The sequence below is a fragment of the Notolepis coatsorum genome, assembly GCF_963971535.1.
Source record: "Notolepis coatsorum genome assembly, chromosome: 14".
Taxonomy (NCBI): Eukaryota; Metazoa; Chordata; class Actinopteri; order Aulopiformes; family Paralepididae; genus Notolepis; species Notolepis coatsorum.
This window is the reverse complement of record NC_140178.1, coordinates 60,129,795-60,151,154: the sequence shown is the minus strand read 5'-3', so window position 1 is coordinate 60,151,154 and position 21,360 is coordinate 60,129,795. Positions and strand designations below refer to the sequence as shown.

The 21,360-nt window shown below is 44.4% G+C and overlaps 1 protein-coding gene across 1 annotated transcript in view; it reads right to left on the bottom strand.

Moving 5' to 3' along the window:
- LOC311240539 (chaperone Ric-8A) overlaps nucleotides 1-20,715 on the bottom strand; it is a gene marked incomplete at both ends in the record, with an annotated part of 54,833 nt that extends 34,118 nt beyond the window's left edge. Inside the window, 6 exons of the mRNA XM_084329118.1 lie at nucleotides 630-780; nucleotides 9,181-9,275; nucleotides 11,415-11,603; nucleotides 11,765-11,840; nucleotides 13,617-14,260; nucleotides 20,599-20,715. Coding sequence (XP_084185244.1) covers nucleotides 630-780; nucleotides 9,181-9,275; nucleotides 11,415-11,603; nucleotides 11,765-11,840; nucleotides 13,617-14,260; nucleotides 20,599-20,715 — 1,272 coding nt within the window. The remainder of the gene's footprint in view (nucleotides 1-629; nucleotides 781-9,180; nucleotides 9,276-11,414; nucleotides 11,604-11,764; nucleotides 11,841-13,616; nucleotides 14,261-20,598) is intronic.
- Between the last annotated feature and the right edge of the window lie 645 nt (nucleotides 20,716-21,360).

Sequence of the window (21,360 nt, the reverse complement as noted above, 5' to 3'; positions counted from 1 at the left end):
TTACTCTCATACCTGTCTTGTGTTGTGCGATTGGGGTCGGTTACAAACCATAACAGCTAGCTTACTAGAATGTCTCTAGCACACCTAAATGGAACGGAGCCCTAATTTATTACTTGTTTACGTCGCTATGACACGTAAGAATGGCCACTATGAAAAAGGTCTATTGAAGTGCCAATTTGTACCAAAGAAGCCCGAAGCCTAGTGAGCCTAATATCCCTCATAAGGAGACTGGGGTTTCCATCCAGGTGTGTTACAAAAATAAAGATACTTCTTTCCCTATTATTGTGACTGGTGCCTGGTGAAGAAAAACAACAGACCAACATTCAAGATGTCAATGGTTTCACATACATTTCTTTGATCCCAGGTTAAAGTAAGCAAAGGTGTGTTGAGGCTAGTGGGATTCTTCTTCTGAACTCCTCAATTCTCCCTCCCTCTCTCTCTCTCTCTCTCTCTCTCTCTCTCTCTCTCTCTCTCTCTCTCTCTCTCTCTCTCTCTCTCTCTCTCTCTCTCTCTCTCTCTCTCCTCTCTCTCTCATGGACATACACACACACACACACACACACACACACACACACACACACACACACACACACACACACACACACACACACACACACACGCAAACTCACTCTGTCCAGACGTTTCTCCATGAAAAGCAGCAGCGTGTGGACACAGTCCATGTTGACACCCCCTGACTCCTGGGAGCCCTCGGCCAGACGGACGGACAGCAGGACGTCCAGACATTTCAGGGGCAGAGCAGAGAGGACGTTGACCGTGTGACTATGACAGAACAGAGAGGACATTGTGACTATAACAGGACAGAGAGGATGTTGTGACTATAATAGGACAGAGGGGACATTGTGACTTTGTGACTATGACAGGACAGAGAGGATGTTGTGACTTTGTGACTATAACAGGACAGAGAGGATATTGTGACTATGACAGGACAGAGAGAGGACGTTGTGACAATGACAGGACAGAGAGGACATCGTGACTAAAACAGGACAGAGGGGATTTTGTGACTATAACAGGACAGAGAGGACATTGGACTTTGTGACTGCATGACTATGACAGGACAGGGGGAGAGAGGGAGAGGTTAAGCATCGCAAGGGTTAAGCATCGGACGGCCCAACGGCGGGCCGCCACGCACTCGCTCGCACGTCGCAGCACTTTGTTCTCGTTTGTCGGCTCCGGGCTGCATTTTTGCCGATCAACCAATACATTGTTGGAAAGTTGAATTTGCCGCCTTTCGATCGTCACCACACTCAATCTATTGCGTGATTCCATTCTCGAGTTACAAGACAAAACATCTGGCGAGTGTTATTTGACAAGCCGTTCGGACGAGTGATCACGGATCTGAACGGACCAGTCACTGCTGATGGTGAAAATGATTGACCACCGTTGTAGCCAAGGCGCGTCTGCTCCGAAAGTGTTCCCAGACAGGCGCTGACAGTGGGGGAAGGTGACACAAGAAGACGAAGAAGTCCATTATTTTGACGAGAGCCTCGAAATTAATGGCAGCGGACGGCCATTTTGGATAATCATGCCGAATTTGTACTGGTACACACACATTATAAAAACCTTTGTAAAACATACATTTTCTGTGGGATTTTTATAAACTTTGGACCTGCACTACATAGGCCGTACAGTGTCCCCCACCCACCCCTCCTACCCAACCTGCCCCCCCCCCCACTCCTACCCAACCTCCCCCCCACCCAACCACCTCCAATGTACAGTACCCCCCCCCCCACCTACCAACCTCCTCCAATGTACAGTTTCTACGTCAAATGTATATACTTCTTTTCTGGACTCTTTTCGTATCACAAACAGTACTGTATTTGCAAATCTGGTATGTCATAAATGTATAGATGTAGCAGTACTGTCTATCTGTATGTCATATATGTTACGATGAATTGAAAATGGGGGACCCTGATGTAAACAAGACGAAAGTTTTTCTCTGGTCTTCATCCCCTTAACAATTGTATGTATTGAGCTGTACTGTACTGTACCCATTCTGCAATCTGTTAATAAAGTTTTCAATCAATCAATCAAGACTTCAGGACTTTTCCAGCTCCTCTTACCTCTCAGCTGGAACTTAAAAACAGGCATCTGGCAACCGGTAAAAAGAAATGTGAGTACACAAAACTTTTACTTCAGTGTGTTCAAACCTATGTTACTCTTTTTTATTAGCACTCAAAGTGATTTTTTACCTTTCAAAAGAGACCAGACTCATGCATGTGCTATAAGTATAAAGTATAATAAATAGCTAATTACTTTGGGTATGCCATCGTCAAAAGAAAAAAAGAAATAGCCCCATTTTTGCCCAATGCTTAATAGGTTAGGGCAGTGGTCACCAACACGTCGATCTTGATCGACTGGTCGATCTTTGAGACTGTCCCTGTAGATCTTTCCATGAAAATTAAAAAAAAAAAAAAAAAAATTATTTTTTTTAGATCTTACCCTGAGAGTCCACATTACAGTACTACCTTTGTTTTGATGTGAAAAGTGATGCTGCACTTAGCACTGACTGAGAAAGTACACATACAGTTCTACTTTTGTTTTGATGTGAAAATGATGCTGCACTTAGCACTGACTGCACTTAGCACTGACTGAGAAAGTACACATTACAGTTCTACTTTTGTTTTGATGTGAAAAGTAATGCTGCACTTACTGTAGCACTGACTGAGAAAGTACACATTACAGTTCTACTTTATAAAATGCTAATTGTAAATATGTTTGTCAATGTTAATAATATGAGAAAGTCCACATTACAGTTCTACTTTTGTTTTGATGTGAAAAGTGATGCTGCATAAGATGACTGCACTTAGCACTGACTGAGAAAGTACATACTAGTTCTACTTTGATGTTTTAATGTTGGACCAAAGCATTGCATGTAATTAGAATACAGGCAAATAAAAGTAATTTAGTTTAAAGTACAATCTTGGCTGTCTTTTTCTCTCAACGCTTCAATAGGTAGATCTTGCCTTCACCAAAAAAAAAAAAAATGATCTTGGGCTTAAAAAGGTTGGTGACCACTGGGTTAGGGGTTCAATACTTTTTAAATGTGTGTGTAAATGTCTCTACTGTTATTAGTTACAAACCACACTTCGCTTCAGTCAGTATTTGTGAATGTGCTCCACTCTCTCCTAAAGCAATAAAGCAATTCCTGGGAGTCCACATCTCCGAGGACCTCTTTTGGACCCTCAACACCTCGTCACTGGTCAAGAAGGCTCACCAGAGCATCCCACCAATGGAACTCAATTCCTCAAACAATTAGAGTGTCCACATCATACCATTCATTCAAGTGCAGGGTTAGGGAATGGCTCATTGATAACCAGAACTGTCAACACTGAGGTGTCTGTATGTGTATATGTGTGTGTGGATATGGATATGGTGCGTCTGTCTATGTCTGGGTCTCTTAATATGTCATGATGTGCTCTGTCCTTGTGTCCATGACTGTATTGTGACCTGTATCCCATTCCCTACTATGTCTATGTGCTTTTGTTGTGTTTTTATTCTAATGTATTTATCTTGATTTTATTCTGTTTTTATTGCTAACCCTTTTTTTACACAGGATTTTAGCCTGTACCTTCTGACAGGGGGACTACCAATGGAAATTAGCCTTTTGGCTAAAATTGGGTGCATTTACATTGTAAAATGTTTTATTAATGTACACTGTCCCCCTTGAACAAATAAAGTAAACCTAAGTAAACCTAGTGCCTCTTCTTCCTGAAAAGACTGAGGAAAACCCCTCAGATTCTGGTGAACTTTTAACAGTGCGCCATAGAAAGCATACTTTCTAACTGCATCACAGTCTGGTGCGGCAACTGCACTGCCTGAAACCGGAAAGCACTGCAGAAGGTGGTGAAAACCTCCCAACGCATTACCAGTAAATCACTCCCTGCAATCGAGTCTATTCATCACAAACGGTGTCTAAGTAAGGCACGCAGCATTGTCAAGGACACTTCTCATCCCAATCACGGACGGTTTGCCCTCCTCCCCTCCGGCAGGCGATACAGGAACCTCCACTCCAAGTCAAGCAGACTCACTCAGGAACAACTTCTTTCCCTCAGCTGTCATCTCCCTGAACTCTGTACCACGACGACAGCCCCCCCATACCATATAAACTCTGAACTCCATTGCCTATACCCTAGGCTCTGTTACTCATACTGTACAAACTTTGCCCGTACTCAATTTATACCTACCTACTGTTTTCACTGTCTACAACTGACCTACACTGTAATCATAGTAATCATAATCATCTTAACTACCCACCTGATACTATAATATGATATCATGTACAATAGTGCTGTATATACCATATATATATATTTGTATTTACTGCATATATATATATATATCCATATCTGTCTGAATATACATATAATCCTTCTATATACCTACATATACACTTGCATATAACAATAATGCTGTATACTGTATATTTATTCTATATAATCCTTTTTACAAATCTGTAGATACTATATCTATATCTGTACATATCCCTTACCTACTCTTACTAGTTACGCTGCTGGCCAGTATAACTTACTACCATAGTGTCTTTATACCTGTATCACTGTACATATTAATACTACAACTCTGTACATGCATCTGATTACCACTATTACTCAGTAGTAACAATTTATATATTGTAATGTATACCCAGTTGAATCACCTGTACATTGTATATTACTATTGCACTTTACTGTTACATTTGCACTCAGGTTGGATCCCAAACATATTTTCGTTGTACTGTACTTGTTCTGTATGATGACAATACATTTTAAATAATCTAATCTAATTTAATCTAATCTAAAGCTTAAAAAACAATGAATGGAGCACTCATTTTGTGGAGCCATGAAATGTTGAGTTGCAACACCAAAATGAGGTTTATATTGTCGTAATAATAACAACAGGTATGAATCAGAATTGAAACAGGTTTGAATCAGAATTTAAACAGGTATGAATCAGAATTGAAACATCATTTGTCTGTAAGAGTTCACATAAACATTTTAATTAGAAAAAGGCTAAATTTAGTCAAAAATAACTTTTTCCAGAAGTTAAGCCTTAGACAGAGAGATTGATTGATTGATTGATTGAAAACTTTATTAACAGATTGCAGAATGGGTACAATACAGTACAGCTCAATACACACAATTGTTAAGGGGATGCAGACCAGAGAAAGACTTTCGTCTTGTTTACATCAGGGTCCCCCATTTTCAATTCATCAGGACATATATGACATACATGACATACAGATAGTCAGTACTGCTACATCTATACATTTATGACATACCAGATTTGCAAATACAGTACTGTTTGTGATACAGAAGGAGTCAAGAAAAGGGAGTATATACATTTGACGTAGAAACTGTACATTGGAGGAGGTTGGGTGGGGGGGGTTGGGTACATTGGGATATTGACAACCATACTGGGTAATTTACATTGGAGGTGGTTGGGGGGGGGGCACACTGTATAAACAAGCAAAACTGTACATTGAGGGGGGGGGGGGGGAGGAGACACTGTACAAACAAACAAAATTGTACATTGGACTATTGACAAAACCATACTAGGTAAATGACCGTACATTGGAGGGGGTTGGGTTAGGATATTTACAGGGGCCAGTGTTGAATTGCAGTCTCCCGTAGGTGTCCCTTGAGAGAGGTTTTGAAAGTGGGTAGTGATCCACATTCCTTTACAGCTTTGGGTAGGGCGTTCCACATTGATGTGGCATAATTGCGAAACGTGTTTAGTCCCTTATTTGAGCCGAATCTGGGTTTAACATGATTTGTGGAGCTCCCTCTGGTGTTGTGATCGTGGTATTCACTGACCTTTGGGAAGTATTTTGACATGTACATGGGTACCTTGGTCGTGTAGTGTATCTTGTAGACCAGGCCCATTGCAAGTTGCTGTACTCTGTCGTCTACTCTAAGCCATCCTAGGTTGTCAAAGTGGGCAGGGGTGAGGTGGGTTCTAGGAGTAAGGTCAAGCAGTAGTCTGACCAGTTTGTTTTGAGATGTTTGTAATTTTGTTTTTAGCGCCTTTGAGGTGCTTTGGTACCATGAGGTGCAAGCATAGTCGTAGTACCCCTGAATGAGTGCTCCTGCCAGAGTCTTCAGGGTATTCTTGTTTACCAGAGAGGAGATCCGGTACAAGAATCGAGTTCGTTGGTTGACTTTTTTTATTACATTGGATGCCATTTTGTCACAGGAGAGATTAGCCTCTAGGATGGAACCCAGGTAGGTAATTTCATCTTTCCTTGTGACAATATTGTCACCCACTGTAACTGAGAAGCCGTCGGTCTTGCTGAGTTTGTTATTTGAACCGAAGAAAATGGACTCTGTTTTGCCCATGTGTAATGATAGTTTGTTATCAGCGAGCCATATGCAGATTCTGCCTAGTTCCGAGCTGAGGGTTTTTTCAACCTGTAACTTGTTCTTGTCAGAGACCAGCAGGGCTGAGTCGTCCGCAAACAGGAACAAGTTGCAGTCACAAGCTGACGACATGTCATTTGCATAAATTAGGAACAGTAGCGGTCCTAGTATGCTTCCTTGTGGAACACCACAGCTCACTGTGAGGGGGGGGGGGATAGGGTACCGTTTACCTCCACCATCTGTTCCCTCCCCTCAAGGTAGGATTGCATCCAGCTCACTGATAGACTATCAAAACCAATTGCTTTTAGCTTGTCAATCAGAATGGAGTGATTGACCGTGTCAAAGGCCTTTTGTAGGTCCAGCATGACCATGCCGCAGTATTTGCCTGCGTCCACCTCTTGTTTGATGTGGTCATTCAAATAGAGAAGGCATGTGTCAGTGGAGTGGGATGTTCTGAAGCCAGATTGGAATTCGTAGATTAGATTTTTTTCCGCTAGGTACTTTTCGACCTGTTCGTTTTCCATGACTTTCGAGATGGAGGTGAGAATAGAAACAGGGCGGTAGTTGCCTGGGTCTAATTTGCTGCCCTTTTTGTGCAGAGGGGTCACCCTCGCAATTTTGAAGTCCTTGGGGCCGTGTCCCTGTTTTATGGAGAGGTTTATTATGTGTGTGATGATTGGTGTGATGGCGGCTGCTGAGTCTCTGAGGAATTTGGAGGGGATGTTGTCATGGCCAGTGGCCTTGTTAGGTTGGAGGGCGCTCAGTTTATTGAGTACCTCATCTGTTGTTACCATTTCCAGCTTGAAGTCGTCCTTGCGGACCCCTAGGTTTTTGTAGTAAGCTATCACCAGGATTCCTTTAGGTTGTGTATTTCTCACACCTGTCTTTTGAAATGAAAGTAAGCGCTGACTATGGGTCCCCTTGTGTGGCAAACAGTGGCGACAAACCACTGTACATGTCGAAATACTTCCCAAAGGTCAGTGAATACCACGCCCACAACACCAGAGGGAGTTCCACAAATCATGTGCAGCCCAGATTCGGCACAAACAAGGGACTAAACACGTTTCGCAATTATGCCACAACAATGTGGAACGCCCTACCCACAGCCTTAAAACAAATGTGAATCCCTACCCACATTCAAAACCGCTCTCAAAGAGCACCTACGGGAGGCTGCAATTCGAAACTGGCCACCTCCCCACCGTATGTATAGATTTTCTCCCACCCACCCACCCCCTCCTAATGTACAGTCTCCTCCCCATCATATGTATATATTTTCTGTCAGGATCTCTGGGTAACAGTACTGTATATTTGCATATCGTATATGTCACAAATGTAACAGTAGGCTACTATATACCTGTATGTCATGTATGTCCCTAAAGTATGTCATAAATGTCACTATGAATTGAAAATGGGGGACCCTATCGTATATGTCACAAATGTAACAGTACTATATACCTGTATGTCATGTATGTCCCTATGTCATAAATGTCATGATGTCATGTATGTTGTGTATGTCATAAATGTCACTATGAATTGAAAATGGGGGACCCTGATGTAAACAAGACAAATGTCTTTCTCAGGTCTGCATCCCCTTAACAATTGTGTGTATTGAGCCGTACTGTATTGTACCCATTCTGCAATCTGTTAAATAAAGTTTTCATTCATTCATTCATTCATTCACACCCACAGCGAAATACATAAAAAGAAAATACAAATGTTATACCACTTTAAAGTAATTTTTTTTTTTTTATCCATTTTCTCCTCTTTTTCTATTTTTCTCCCATCCCAATTTAGCCGTGCCAATTCTCCCCTCCCCTGTCTTGAACGTTGCTCGCATATTCCCCCCACTGGCCGGTTGTAGGGAGGATAGAAGCCTTGCATCACATGTCCCCTCCGATACATGTGGAGGCAGCCTGTCTCATTTGAAGAGGTGTAACGTGTGGGAGGCTCACACACTACCCCCGCCATTTTCCTGTTTCTGCTGTGCAGGCGTCCCCCAACCGACCTGTAGGAGTCGCTGTCCACAACGTCCAGATTACCACCCATCGACTTCCACCCGCTAACTCTGCCAATTGAGTTAGTATGACGGCCGGCCCAAGCCGGAGGCAACGCCGACAGCCGGAGTTGAACCCGGTGTCTCTTGCGTTGGTGACGAGTGCAATGTCCACTGCGTCACCCAGCCGCCCTATACCACTTTTTTTTTTATCCATTTTTTCTCCTTATTTTTTCTATTTTTCTCCCATCCCAATTTCGTATCGCCAATTATTTTTCCCTTCAATTCTCCCCTCCCCTATCTTGAACGTTGCTAGACTATGCCTCCCACTGGTCGGCTGTAGTGAGTATAGAAGCCTTGCATCACGTGTCCCCTCCGGTACACGAGGAGGCAGCCTGTCGCATCTTTTCACCAGACAGCGCGGTCTCTCAGTGGCGAGGAGTAACGCGTGGGAGGCTCACACTGCCCCCGATACTTCTGCTGTACAGGTGTCACCCAACCGACCTGTAGGAGTCGCTGTCCACAACGTCCAATCCCCACCCATCGACTTTCCACCCGCTACCTCTGCCAGTTGAGATAGTATGACGACTGGCCCAAGCCACAGGCAATGCTGACTCCGGGAGTCAAGACCGCAGCCTCTTGCATTGGTGACGAGCGCAATCTCCGCTACGCCACACAGTCACCCGCCCTATACCACTTTAAAGTTCTTCTACTTTTGCTTCACATGGACAAATTAAGCTGGGCTGGCAGTGTCCTTATCAAAATGCAATAGTTAATGAAGCAGTACAAGTGAAGTGATGCTTCCATCCTGACCCTTGGAATTCCTCTGTGCGGTCTTCTCCGTCACAAGACAGCAGCAGGCAGTGGCGCAACATTGCCGCCAGATGGCGGTAGAGGGCGGCATCTTCCTGGAGAAAATAAATGGAACAGTCAGAGCCGCCAAGGGCGCGTGTTGCTTATTAACAGCGGAACAGTGCAAAAATGCTTCCGCTTTCGTCACCGCACGCCACTACGGTAATGCGCCTTCCCTTTTCCTTCGCCCAGGTGCGTGCACCGGCGTGCTCGCGAGGTGCTCGCGCCGCGCTCGCGCGCGCATGCGCATGAGATCCCCGCTTGGTTCGACACATATTAACACGCTTTGGTTCAATTTAATCACGCTTTGGTTAAGTTAGAGTGCTGTGTTCACTCATAGTTAAATACAGTAGAGGTTGCGTACTTCATTATCTAAAGATGGTAAGTTAGAGTGTTGTGTTCACTCATAGTTAAATACAGTAGAGGTTGAGTACTTCATTATCTAAAGATGGTAAGTTAGAGTGTTGTGTTCACTCATAGTAAATACAGTAGAGGTTGAGTACTTCATTATCTAAACATGGTAAGTTAGAGTGTTGTGTTCACTCATAGTTAAATACAGTAGAGGTTGAGTACTTCATTATCTAAAGATGGTAAGTTAGAGTGTTGTGTTCACTCATAGTTAAATACAGTAGAGGTTGAGTACTTCATTATCTAAACATGGTAAGTTAGTTAGAGTGTTGTGTTCAGTCAGACAGTAGACAAGTAGAGGTTGAGTACTTTATTATCTAAACATGGTGAGTGTTGTGTTCATTCATAGTTAAAGACAGCCGAGGTTGAGTAGTTTCTTCTGATATTCCATAGTAAAGTACACGTTAACGTTACAATGTGTTGTGTTCACAACACTGTTTAGTCTGACGATGCGTCGCGAAGTACACGTTAACGTTACAATGTGTTGTGTTCACAACACTGTTTAGTCTGACGACGCGTCGCGATAATATACTATATTCCATAGTAAAGTACACGTTAACGTTACAATGTGTTGTGTTCACAACACTTTAGTCTGACGACGCGTCGCGAAGTACACGTTAACGTTACAATGTGTTGTGTTCACAACACTGTTTAGTCTGACGACGCGTCGCGATAATATACTATATTCCATAGTAAAGTACACGTTAACGTTACAATGTTGCATTGTGTTCACTCATAGTTAAAGACAGCCGAGGTTCGCTAACGTTACAATGTTGCGTTGTGTTCACTCATAGTTAAAGACAGCCGAGGTTCCAAGTGATTCGTTGCAATGTACGCGGAAATGCATGCATTTGTCTAAGCGGGCGTGAAAAGAAAGGCGCATTACCGTAGTGGCGTGCGGTGACGAAAGCGGAAGCATTTTTGCACTGTTCCGCTGTTAATAAGCAACACGCCCACAGGGCAGGGTTTCAACACAAATATCAGCCCAAATTGATGAATTTGTATTCATTAAAACCTCAGACTCCAACCTCCGGTGCTCAGCCAAAGCTGCTCTGGAATAAAACTGGCATGCTTTGTAAGATAAGATAATATAAGATACGATAACATAAGCTGTATCTTTATTAATCCCCTTGGGGGAAATGCAGGGGTCATAGCATAACAGGGGAGGGGGGAAGGGAGGTACATTCAGGCTAATATAAATACAAATAAAAATATAAGAATAAAAGGGGTGTCTATTGTCTAATGTCTTTTGTGTTGTTTGGTGTGTTTTCATTTTTTACTTGGTATCGTGTATTTTGTATTTATATAAATATTGGTCTGTATTTATTATTATCTTGTCATTATTATTATTATTATTATTATTATTATTATTATTATTATTATTATTATTATTATTATTATTATTATTATTATTATTATTATTATTATTATTATTATTATTATTATTATTATTATTGTTGATGTTGATGTTGTGTTGTCAAATGAAAAGAAAATGTATATAAAAAACACGAATCAGCTATGGGCACACATTGCACGGCTGCTTTCCCCCCTTACTCTGAGCCACTTAGCACCTCCACTAACTACTTTCCTGGGGCAACCCTGCAGAGCATAGTTCCACCACTGACACCAGAACCATGTCTGTTATGAAAACTCACCGGGTCGCGTATCAAAGAAACTCACCACACTATTTCACCTTTTTGCGGGCCGACCACTCGACCAGGCTTCGCTACTGAGGCTGGTTACCTGAAAATGTAGTCCTGCTCATATCAAAAGTGTCTCCGCCTCACCTCGTCCGGTTCCTGCCTGTGGAGGCTGTAGGTGATGTTGAAGAGGGTCTTGAGGATCTCCATGGCACGCTGAGCCACCTCCCTGGGGACAGGGGACGACTCGCGGTCATTGAGCACCTCATGCCCCTCTCCCCAACGCACAGCCAGGCACTGCTCCAGGGCTGTAGTTAGCATGGACACACCATGCTCCTTGGAGAGGGAGGAGAGAGAGAGAATAATTAGATGAAGGGGTGAATACATTTAATTAATTTAAATTGCCTCTATATGGTGTCCAAATAAAAAATAAATGGTTGAGGCGTTAATTTATAGAAACACAGACTGTAAATCCTTGGCCCTCCCACACTTCCTACCTGTTGAAGCTGGCACCTGAGTTCGGGCCTCAGAGCTGTCAGCAGGAAGAGGAGTCGCAACTCATAAAACTGACAACTGGATACCTATCTCAAACCCTGCCCCTTTTCTTGATCCTCCAATCACAGCTGTCGCTTACCGAGGAAGTCCGAGGTAAGCGACAGCTGTGATTGGAGGATCAAGAAAAGAGGGCAGGGTTTGAGATAGGTCCTCAGTCAGACCAGAAAGCAGTCTGAAAGAAAGTCAGCGGAAGGAAGGGAGAGAACAGAGAGATGACCCTCTCTGTCTTCCATAAGGAATTTAAAATTCAATTCGTCACAGAGTGCTTTCATTCTAACACTGCGGTCACATTGATTGCATATTGCGTTTTTATTTATTTATTTTTTTTAATATTGTTGCAAAGTACATGCAGAGTCAAAGGGAGTAGCTTGGGGGGGGGGGGGGGGGGTAGGATGGCCCAGCACTGGGGGGGGGGGGGGGGAACACTATTATTATCTTGTTATTAATATGGTTTTATTATTATCCTAAAGTAAGTTAATGTAGATGACTCAAAAGTATAATTGCCTGTATTAAAAAAAACATCACAAAAGAAACAAACAGGTGCTTGTTACTCTGTTTGACAGAATGAGTGATTCTATACTACAGAGCACATCAAAATGTAAGTGTCTGTCAACCTAATAGTGTGCTTGAGTAGACTATTTGTGTTGGAGATGGGATTACAGAGAAACAGGACAAGTAACAGCTTTTGTATGTTGAGTTAAGTATCAGAAAACATTGTCACAAGAGTAGGGGAAAATATATGCCTAGCCTAGTGCGACTCAAGGTTCTGTGGTAGACTATTGCATTGGTCCATTCATTGGACCAACGCAATGCGACATCCTTTACTAGGCTCACCCACCAACAGTTCAGGTGCTGAACTGCTGATCCGAATGTATAGGTAAAAACCATATTATGCGTTTTCATCAATAAATAAATGCCCCACATTTTTTAAGTTTGCGCGCTAATGCACGCTCCCATGGATTGGGGGCCCACAAATTGATTCTTTCATGGGGCCCAGAATCTCCAGCTACGCCCCTACGCAAGGATCCCATATCTCCATCCAAATTACAAAATTTCTAAATTTTCAACACAAAAGTAACACATAAATCCAACGTATGAACAACTGAAATGCAACACAACACAACACATCAGCAACAGAATGATGCATCATAATGGATTCTCTCATTCTAAATTTATTAATTTCCGTCACAGTAAATTTCGCAGAGTAAATTTTACTCAAACTGAGTTAGAAATGTACTGTGCAGAGAGTAATGCATTCATCGCAATTCATCACAATTCATCACAATTCACACTGGCATATCCCGGTACTTTGGCTTTTTCCACGGCCACGCCTACTTTTGGGAACACACTCAACACAGACACCGTTTCTATTGACTGCCATTGTATTTGGCCTGTATACAAACTGTAGTGCATCAAGTTAAATAAAGCAATTACTTTCTAACACTGGCCACCATTGAGCATTCACACCATTGTGAAAAGTTAGGTTTGATCTGTTTTCAGGCCTATTTTCCCCAGTCACCTGTAGGATATTTCCTAATTTCTCTACCTGGACATTTAATATTACGCTTATGAATTTCCAAGTGACCTAAAACTAAGAGGTAATGAGTTATTTTCTCCTAATCCCGTTTACTCCCTGAGTTATTATCTCCTAATCCCTGTTTACTCCCTGAGTTATTTTCTCCCAAAAGAGGCACAGCGCGATAGAGGCATTGCGATCAAACTTCAGTGCGGAGGATGATGTATTGTATGATGAATCAGTTAGTGACTCAGGGTGTCATCAATCAGCTTGCTCACCTTAAAGAGCTGGCCCTCTCCTGCGCCCTCTGGCTGTTGTAGATGACGTTGCACAAGGCTTTCATAGCCTCCCTCCTCCACACCTCCCCATCCTCCTCCTTTTCCTCCTCCTCGCCCCCCTCCTCCCTGGCATCCCTCTTCCTGCGAGCCAGAACCCCGTGACCTCCATCACGCCTCCAGCGGCAGAAGCACCAATCGCCTGATGTCCCAGGGGTGGCGGAAGGGTTGCTGTGGCGATTCCCGGCAGCATCGACAGAGCAGGACACCCCGCCATCTTGGCTTCTTGTGATGGGTGTCAAAGTGCAGGTTTGGGCCAAGGTTTCCACATTCACACCGCCGGCATTAGCTTCCACACCTTCGGCGGCTGACGGCTTGGCATTAGGCATGGCAGCACACTCACAAGTACTCACACCACTTCTTGGGAGCTGGCTGTCCACCTCCTCCTCCTCCTCCTCTTTCTCGTGGTGCAGGGGGCTGGAGCCGATGCCCCCCAGGTGTGCTAGGGTGAGGAGGGCGTTCTCTGTGACCAGGGGCCCCAAGGCCTGCCGGTCGCGGGAGAGGATGCGAAGCGTGCGCAGGCACACCTGCAACATGCCTGGCTGCAGCCGGCTACTTATGAAGCACACCAGTGCCTCCGCCAACCTCTGGGTGAGAGGAAACAAATTAGGAGACCGGTCCGGGGAAGACAAACGGAGATGGGAAAAGACAGAAGAAGAACACAATGAAAGGTGACAAGGTGATTATAGTTAGCAACTACAATTAGAACAGCCTGCACGCACACACACACACACACACACACACACACATTGTGACGCTGTACATGAGATGCCTGGCTTTGAAGCTAACCTCTCTGATTAATGCCTCTGGCTTGGTCAAAAGAGGTTCTACTACTAGTTAGTTACCACTAACTATCGATACTTATGTGCTCAAGTTAAAGGAACACAGCAACATTATGGGAAATTACCGTCTTCTCCAGAGTCAGATGAGAAGCTAGAAGCTATCCGGCTACAAGCTAGCCTAGCATAGCACAAATGAATGGAAGCGGATACGGACCACTAGCCTAGCTTAAAATACTAGAAGAGGTGTTTCTGGCCAACTGCTAGGCTAATGGTCCATATCTGCTTCAATTAATTTGTGCTAAGCTAGGCTAGCTTGCAGCTGGATAGCTTTCTATTGAATACACAGAGAAGAAATTGGTATATATCTTCTTGTCTGACTCTGGAGAACAAGCTACGCAAGAGAAGCACCTGGCGAGCATTGGGGCCTTGACCCCCCCCTTCAGTGGACAGTGGAAAAGGCTGATGATGACGACAGCCAAAATAGACAAAATTCCTTCATTCAATTCAAATAAAAAGAAAAAAAGATATGAACCATATGCAGTCAAGTTGAATTGTTTCAACTGTGCTAAATGAAGCCTATACAACCACTATAACTATATTATAACTATACTTAACTATAACTATATTATACTATACTATAAACCTCCCTAACACCATTCAAGTGCACTACTAGTGTGAAACAGAGGGCTGGGTTAGATAGTGCAAGGTTGCTAATGTAGTGAGCCCGTTGAGTCATGTATTCAATCAGCTTTGAAATGCACACACAAATGGTTATTATGATGTGATCAGATTTGGAATGCAAATACAATACATGTACGGTACACACACACACACACAGGTGATGCGAGTGAGAGTGAGTGAGCAAACAGATGAGTGTAATATAGTGTATAAGAACCTTGTCAGCTTCTCTCTCTCTCTCTCTCTCTCTCTGACAAGTACTGTGAGTATTTTAGTTTACCTCTTCCAATTCACGTTGCTGCAGTCATTTTGTCCATTGCACAGTGGTGGAATGCACCACAGGCATGGGGAGAGGAAAAAAGAAACTACGATTAATAATAATAAAGATTTTATGGAGGGATGGCAGGCTGAAGCGGGAGGTGTGTGTGTGTGTAGGAGGAGAGATGAAGATGAGTGGCAGGTGGATGAGAGATGAAGATGAGTGGCAGGTGGATGAGTGCTCGTTAATCTAATTAGCTGGCTGATCTGCTCCTCTGGTGTCCTGTGGGCTGAACAATAGGATTGAGGTCAGCAGAGCTCCAAAAGATACAGACTAGTCTGTGTTCTATTTAGAGTCAAGTGGTTGCTGGTTCCCTGCTGTCTGTACCGCTATGTTTTGCTAACTTCATATCACAGCTGTATACGTACCGCTACGCTTCACTAGCTTACATCACAGCATACTGAAATTAATTTTCAGATCTCCTGGGGTGACGCAACGTCATGTAATTTAATTTTACTTACCCAGAAGCATTTTATATTACCTAATACCTACACATAGAACCAGTCATGATTAAAGGCACAGTACACTAAATAGCAATTTATGCAGATGGCATATTACTTTTCTTATCTATTATTGCTAATATCTATCTGCAATATGCACTTGTAATCTTTGAAAAATTCTGATGCATTATGTAGTTATTTGATCTAGAATCAGAAATGCCCAAGAATCAGCCTCTCTGCTCTAATGATTGGGAATCTTCCCAATTTTAAATGATACTACTTGTCCTTACAGTTAATAATAATAATAATAATAATAATCTTCATTTATATAGCACCAGAAGAAGACATCAGAGTGCGAATCGGAAAAGCAAGAACGGCATACAACCTACTTGGTCGAGTATGGAGGTCTCGCGAAATAAAAACCAACACAAAGCTGAGGATCTTTAACTCCAATGTTAAATCAGTCCTCCTGTATGGCTCGGAGACCTGGAAGACAACCGTAGGGCTGAAGCAGAAAGTACAGTCCTTCATAAATTCCTGCCTCCGCCGCATAAGAGTGAGATGGCCAAATGTCATTACAAATCTGGACCTGTGGGAGCGCACAAAACAACTACCCCCGCCAGAAGAAATAAAGAAGAGAAAGTGGATGTGGATAGGCCATACCCTGAGAAAGGAAGACACAAACATCACCCGGCAAGCCCTACGATGGAACCCACCTGGAAAGAGGAAATGCGGCAGGCCTCGAAACACCTGGCGCCGTTCTTGGGAAGGGGAAATGAAAGAGGCTGGACTGGGATGGCACAACATCGTTTGGGAGGCCAAAAACCGCGCAACATGGAAAGAAATCGTCAGTGGCCTATGCTCCGCAGGGAGTGCAAAGGCTTAAGTCAAGTCATATAGCACCTTTCATACACGGAGTGCAACTCAAAGTGCTTAACAGAGACACGTCTTCTTTAAACAAGTCAAGAAGAAAAAAAAAACAGTAACACAGTAAGTCAAGAAAAAACAAGAATACCATAAGGTCCATAAACTCAAAATAAATGCATGCATGCAACACTCCCAGACGTACCCCACGCGAAGGTAAGTTTAGATGAGTGTGGTTGTTCACAAGCTTCTTGGCGCTCTATAGAAGAGGCTATTATACATGCCATGAGGCTACAACTGCACTCTGCTCTGTGGACTCAAAATTACATCCTTGCATTTACATATTGGCCCTATTGTGATGAACGCATAAGAAGAAGCTTATAATACACCTGGGAACCATCATTGCGCTGTATTCACCTTTGCCAATCTCTATATATAATTGAAATAGATGTTGTATCTATATAGAGAGAGAAAGAGAGAGAGGGAGAGAGAAAGAGAGAAATTGTGTAACCAGAACAGTGTAGTTAATATATATAATTTTACCCATGTTTGAATGCCCTTTGTGTAAGACTGGTTTTAGACCAGTCTCAGCCTTGGATATCTACATATGTAACGTTAATACTGTTGCTATTGGAGAATATGTGATTGCCTGTGGTTGGCCTGAGGTTGGGTGCTTAGTGGTGGAGTCAAGTTTCCTCATTCATGTATTCACTCACTAATACCTCAGCTTCTATCTGCTTGTATCTGCTTCTAAACAGAACCCTGTTTTCCTGAACTCCTCGAGACTAGAGGACGTTCATTAGACTGAAATGTTATTGTCGTATTATTGAAATATGTGTAAAAAAGACATGGGTATTTTTTGTATTCATTGAAGTACATTGTAAAGTTCTTTCTAAGTGCAACATTTGGCGAAAAATGTGTTTATAAGATATAATGTGTTTAGATATGCAACAGCCAGGTGAAGTAGCAGGCTTAGGGGTAAGAAAAAAACATACAGGAACATTATGTCAGGCCGGTTTATTGAACCGGTCAGTTGGGAACTCTGAGGTTCATATAAATGAGATTCTACTGTACTCTATGGCCCGTGGTATGCTCTGTTAAAGCTCTGTCCCGACTGAAGTAAAGTAGAGAGGGAATGTTGGATTGAAGGATAGACGGGAGAGAGAGAAGCAAGGCAGGACAATTGTGGGATGGTAGGGAAAACACCTTCCTCCTCTCCCGCTCCTCCACGTTGAAGAAGAAGCACTCGGCGTACTGTAGAGAGAGGAATGAATGGAAGAGGATGGGAGAATGAAAAAAGAGATGCAGAGAAGGCCATAAGTATAGATAGCTTTAAAGGGGAACTTCACCAAAAAACAATGCTGATTAATTTTGCTGAACCATGAAATGATGTAGATGAGAAAATAGCAATACCTTGTCTTATAAGGACTGCCACCTTATCATAACATTGAGCTGTAATGAACACAACACAAGGATTCAATGTCCCCGATGACATCACATGGTGGCCACATTCAAACTAATTTACTCTCAATAACTGTCAAACTAAATTAATGTGTGCAAAAATGTGTGTGAGATTATGTGCAAAATAAGTCAGCATTGTTTTTTGGTGAAGTGTCCCTTTAATCAAATGTGGAGTAGACCTGGAAGCAATAAAAAAAAAATGTTAACTTAATTTTTTTATTAACATTTATAGACAAACAACACTTACAGCATACCTACAATGACATCAACAACACAACAGTACATCCACTTGGGCCCCTTGAATTCGGCCGCGCTCAGCCTCCCAGACCTCCATGAGAGGGGTCCACCCCCTCCCGCCATCTACCCCCAGAAACAGGGCTCCTCCACATCCCAGGGCCGTCTCACGCGTGGCCGAGTATTCGGCGACACGGGTACCTTGAATTTGATTGGGCCAGGCCCAGTAGAGGGGCGAGGGGTGGTACTCCCCCCCACCGAGCCAAGCCCGCTACCTCCCATGCCACCCAGCACCCCACCCTACAGCCGACGACCCCACAACATCCAAGACCCCACTCTCCCGGGCCAAACTGCGGAAACGATGGTCCCCCTCCCCCTACGTCCCCCCCCCTGAGTTAAGCCCATAGGAGCCCCCGATATCCCAGGCCGATGCGTGCGCCACCGGGCCCCCGGCGACACGGGTCCCTTGAATCAATTGGGCCAGCCCAGTAGAGTAAAGGATAGGGGACTCCCCCCCACCGAGCCAAGCCCGCCATTTCCCATGTCACCGAGAGCCCCACCCCACGCCCACCGACCCCCCAACACACAGGACCCCGCCGGGCAAAGCCCAGCCGCTTTGATACCCCTGAGAGAAACCCCGCCCTCCTCCCCGAGAAACAGAACACCCCCATATCCTGGAGCACCTAGAGCTCCCACCCGCCCCCGCCCGACCGCCAGGCCCCCGAGGACCCCAAGCCCAGACCCGCAGAAGGCCAAAGCACCACGCCTCAATGATCCCCCGACCCCCGCTACCCCAAGCCTGGTGCCCCCCTGGCCCGGTGACCAGACCGCACAGGCCACGGCGCCCGAGGGCCCCAGGAAACCCCACCCCCCCCCACACCAATCCCACAACACGCAAGGCCCCCCCTCCCCCGGGTCGAACCGCCGGAACGATGGTCCCTCCCCCCAACACTCCCCCCCCACTGAACCCAGCCTGCCCACCTCTGTACCTCCCATGTCACCGACATCACCGCATATATTTATGGAAAATTTAACTAACAACACAATAAGAAAAAATTAAGTGAACATAAATGGTTATATGGTTAGCACTCTTTCCCCGATTGGTGGTTTGGGGGGGGATCAGCCCTCTTACTGGAGAAGCCCCCCCCCCCCCAGAGACGGAGATATCCCCCAAAGGAGATTCTCCAAGCCTCTCTTCATGTCCAACATTTTGAAATCTTGTCCTTCATATTTGTCCATGTGCACATTTAAAGCAACTGCTATTCTAACATAACTGAGAAGAAAATAATATAAAAGAAGACTAATGCCAATTGGCACTTCCCAGGTAATTCTTTTAACCCCGTTTAACCCCTGTTGGCGGGTTGGAGGGGTAAGGCTCTCCTGGAGAGGGCCCCTCCTATAACAACGTAGATATCCCCAATGGGGATTCTCCAATGTCCCTATTATTGTCCAACATTTTATTTGAATTTTTATCTTTCATATGTTAGTAGTTCCAGAGCTCCCGGTCCGGTCTCGGAATGTGATTCCCCATGTTCCCTGTCATCCTATTTGTGTGTCCTGTGTGCTAGTGTCTACAGTTTAGTCTAGTACGTGTTCTTTGTACTATATGTCCCGAATCAAGTCCCAACCTCCCCAACTAATGCGTTTACCTTGTCTGTATTCCCAGCGGTCTGTGTGTTATCTGCATTGTGTCTCGAACCATAACCTCCATTCACTATCAAATAATATGCTTAGTTGTGCGTCATGTGTGTTCAGTTTAGTCTAGTACGTGTTATTTGTATTATATGTTATTGAATCAAGTCCCAATTTCCCCATATTTCCAGTGGTCTGTGTGTTGTATGCAGTCTCGAATCATAACCTCCATTCATTATCTAATTATATGCATATGTGATATTGAATCTTGGTCGGTGTGTATGTCCTCAGTGCTCGAGTCCTGCTTGGTGTGTGAGACTTCGTTATTCGAGTTCTGGCTGGTCCGGTTGATCTCGGTGTTCGGGTCCCTGTTGGTGTGTGTGGCCTCCGTGTTTGTATCTTGGCCTGCCCGGGCGGGTGTGCGGATGGTCCGGCCTACCTCGGTGCCCGAGTCCTGGTTGGTCCGATTGTATCCAGCGTCTCCCTGTCCCTCCCCCGGGGGCCGTCCGTTTCACCTCTCCCGATCCAGCCTCCATGTTCCTCCGAACACCCCGCTTTGCATCGAGTCCATTCCGCGTGTTGGCCATGTTAGCTTGCAGCTCCCTCTCCAACCAGGCCTCGCTGCGGCCCATCATCACGCTAGCTTGTATCGCTTGCTGCGTCATATTCCTCGTGTTAGCTTCCATGTTAGCTTGCAGCTCCTTCTCCGGCCAGGCCTCGCCACAGTCCAACTCCACGTTAGCCCCAAGTCCATCGATGTCGCTGGATAGCCTGGTTAGTTAACTCCATATCCCATGTGCTAGCTCGTATGTCCTGGACCATCTGCATTTCAGCTTGGGTGCCAGCCCGCATGTTAGCTGCCCACTGCTCCGTGTTAGCCTGCATGCTAGCTTCCCACTGCGCCGTGTTAGCCCGCATGCTAGCTTCCCATGTCGCCATGTTAGCCTGCAAGCTAGCTGCCCACTTCTCCATGTTAGCCTGCATGTTAGCTTCCCACTTCTCCATGTTAGCCTGCATGTTAGCTTCCAACTGCGGCATGTTAGCCTGCGTGCTAGTATAACCAATGCGTTGTGTACTTTTTTTAATTGAATGACAGACACTTGCTCCACGGTCTTGGGTGGTTTATTCTGGTAACACACAAAAGATCCTGGTTAGACAGGTTATGTGGTCGGCTCATCAGACCCCTTGAACACCGTTCACATGGGCTGCTTCCTCATATAATGGTTAATATAATAACATGAAATAATAAACAATGTACAATCAAATGACAATATTTT